At 57.1% G+C, this 1,939-nt stretch overlaps 1 protein-coding gene across 1 annotated transcript in view; it reads left to right on the forward strand.

Annotated features, from left to right (window-relative positions):
• The window catches only part of TTC36 (tetratricopeptide repeat domain 36), a 5,371-nt gene extending 4,014 nt beyond the window's left edge, over positions 1 to 1,357 (forward strand). The window contains exon 3 of the mRNA XM_015589935.2: positions 1,245 to 1,357. Within this exon, the coding sequence (XP_015445421.2) occupies positions 1,245 to 1,357 (113 nt within the window). The remainder of the gene's footprint in view (positions 1 to 1,244) is intronic.
• The last annotated feature ends 582 nt before the right edge of the window (positions 1,358 to 1,939 follow it).

Below are 1,939 nucleotides of genomic sequence, written 5' to 3' on the forward strand. Positions count from 1 at the left end.
CCCGGCATTGACCGGCCCGGCATTGACCGGCCCGGCATTGACCGGCCCGGCCTGGCGCAGCCGGGCCCCTGCAGTGTTCTGCAGCGCTCTGCAGCGCTTTGCAGTGCTCATCAGACCTGAGCAGTTGCTCTGGCTTAGCTCGGGGTGGGACCCAGGTAAGCCTCCCTGAAGGCGGGGCGAGAATGCTTGGTGACCCCTTCCTTCTGGATCACCTCCGCCTCAGCCCGCATCCGCCAGAGCAACCAGAAGATGGGAAAGGAATCGTAGGGCGAAAGATGGGGTCTGGGGAAGATGGGGCAGAGACGGAGGGTCCCTTTGGGGGAGGGGCATATGTAGCCCTAGTATCTGTGTGCATCTGGGCCTCGGACGGGCTGAACGGTTGCTCGTTTGTGTGTGTCTGTGGGAATGCGCCTGTTTGTCCACTAGAGTCAGAGCTCAGTTCTGCGCCCGCAGGTACAGGTTATGTGCTGCGTGGGTTTGGGCTTTTGGGCTTGGATGTTCGCGTCTTTGCCTTCGCCCCTGTGGGTCGGTCTGCATTTTTGTTTCTGGAGTTAATTCCTGGAGGAATTACTAAGCTTGCCTGATCTTACCTGATTGATGTCAAGACCCACCCCCTTCTCTCAGCAACGTGGATCCCAGGCCAGGGCCACCATGGCACTGCCCCCACGTCCAGCTACCTTCCCACACACAACACTGCTGCTCCTGCCAGCCTTTAAGCTCAGGTACACCCTTCTGCATCTCTTGACCAAGCACTTCTGGGGTCAATTCCCTTCCTTGTCTGCGCCTTTGGCTTGGATACCCACTTCAGGCTGCAGTCATCAGAATTGGGTTCCCCTCACCCACCTACCCAAGATCCAGCCAGTCCCTGGTGAGAGAACCCAGGTACTCCAGTCTCTCTGCCTACAGCCTCTCTGTAACTGGACCTCATCTTCCTTACAGAACAGGACCAACCCTACCCCACAATCCCCTGTTGCTTCCAGGTTGTGGGAAGTTGGTGCCACAAATCGATGGCCAGGCCTGGTGCTGAGCGGGCACTTCGGGAGAATGAATGCCATCATGTCTTCACCTGCCAAATGGCAGGGGGGCCTGGCACCCCCAGTTGGCTTTGTGTAGGTCTCAGATCTGGCTGTGATCCAGGCTCACAGCTAGGGATAGGACTCCGGATTTAAAATGTTACATTAATATAGTAAGGCACCTGCACCTAACTTATGCAAGTATGACTCAGCTTATTGTTTATTATGCAGGTGTGGCAGAATGCCACTGTTGTTCTCTGACGTATATAAAGCCATGTGGTCCCCTAGCCCAGAAGCGCGTGCTCCTCGCAATAAAGTTGGTGCCTGCCATTTCATTCTCATGATGGCTCCTCGTGCATTCTTTCAGCTGGGCATCTCACCACTGAAGCCTTCTCTTCTTGATCAGTTTGGCACTGACATGTGGCGTAGCCGGCAGGATGAGATGAGTACAGCCCCCAGCACTCTGAACCGTACCCAGGTGGAGGACATGTGGCCCCCCCACCTTCCAGTGGTATCCTATGGCCACATATCTGGCTACATGGACGTCCCTGGAAGATTGGGATGGGGTGAGGCTGTGTCCAGAGGACCTCCGGAAAGCCCTGGAGTTGCTGAAGCCAAATGGCCCGATCACTCATCAGGAGGCAGCGGGTCGGGCGGCCTGGATGTTCCTAGTGGTGCTGCAGCAGGCCAGTCTGGAGGTTCAGGAACAGGCTCAGCGGGTGCAACAATTACAACGTAAGGAAGAAGCACTGGAAAGGTGGCTGGCAGCAGTGGAACACATGCTGAAGGGCCCTGACGGGTCACTGCCATCGTCCTGGTCTGGAAGCCCGCCAGCAATACCGCGACAGGTGCAGCTGGTGATACGACAGCAGGTTGAAGTAGAGCAGCCGCTGGCCCCAGGGAGGCAAGCTGGTGACGCGCGCCCC

The sequence above is a fragment of the Pteropus alecto genome, unplaced genomic scaffold (assembly GCF_000325575.1).
Source record: "Pteropus alecto unplaced genomic scaffold, ASM32557v1 scaffold215, whole genome shotgun sequence".
NCBI classification, from domain to species: Eukaryota; Metazoa; Chordata; class Mammalia; order Chiroptera; family Pteropodidae; genus Pteropus; species Pteropus alecto.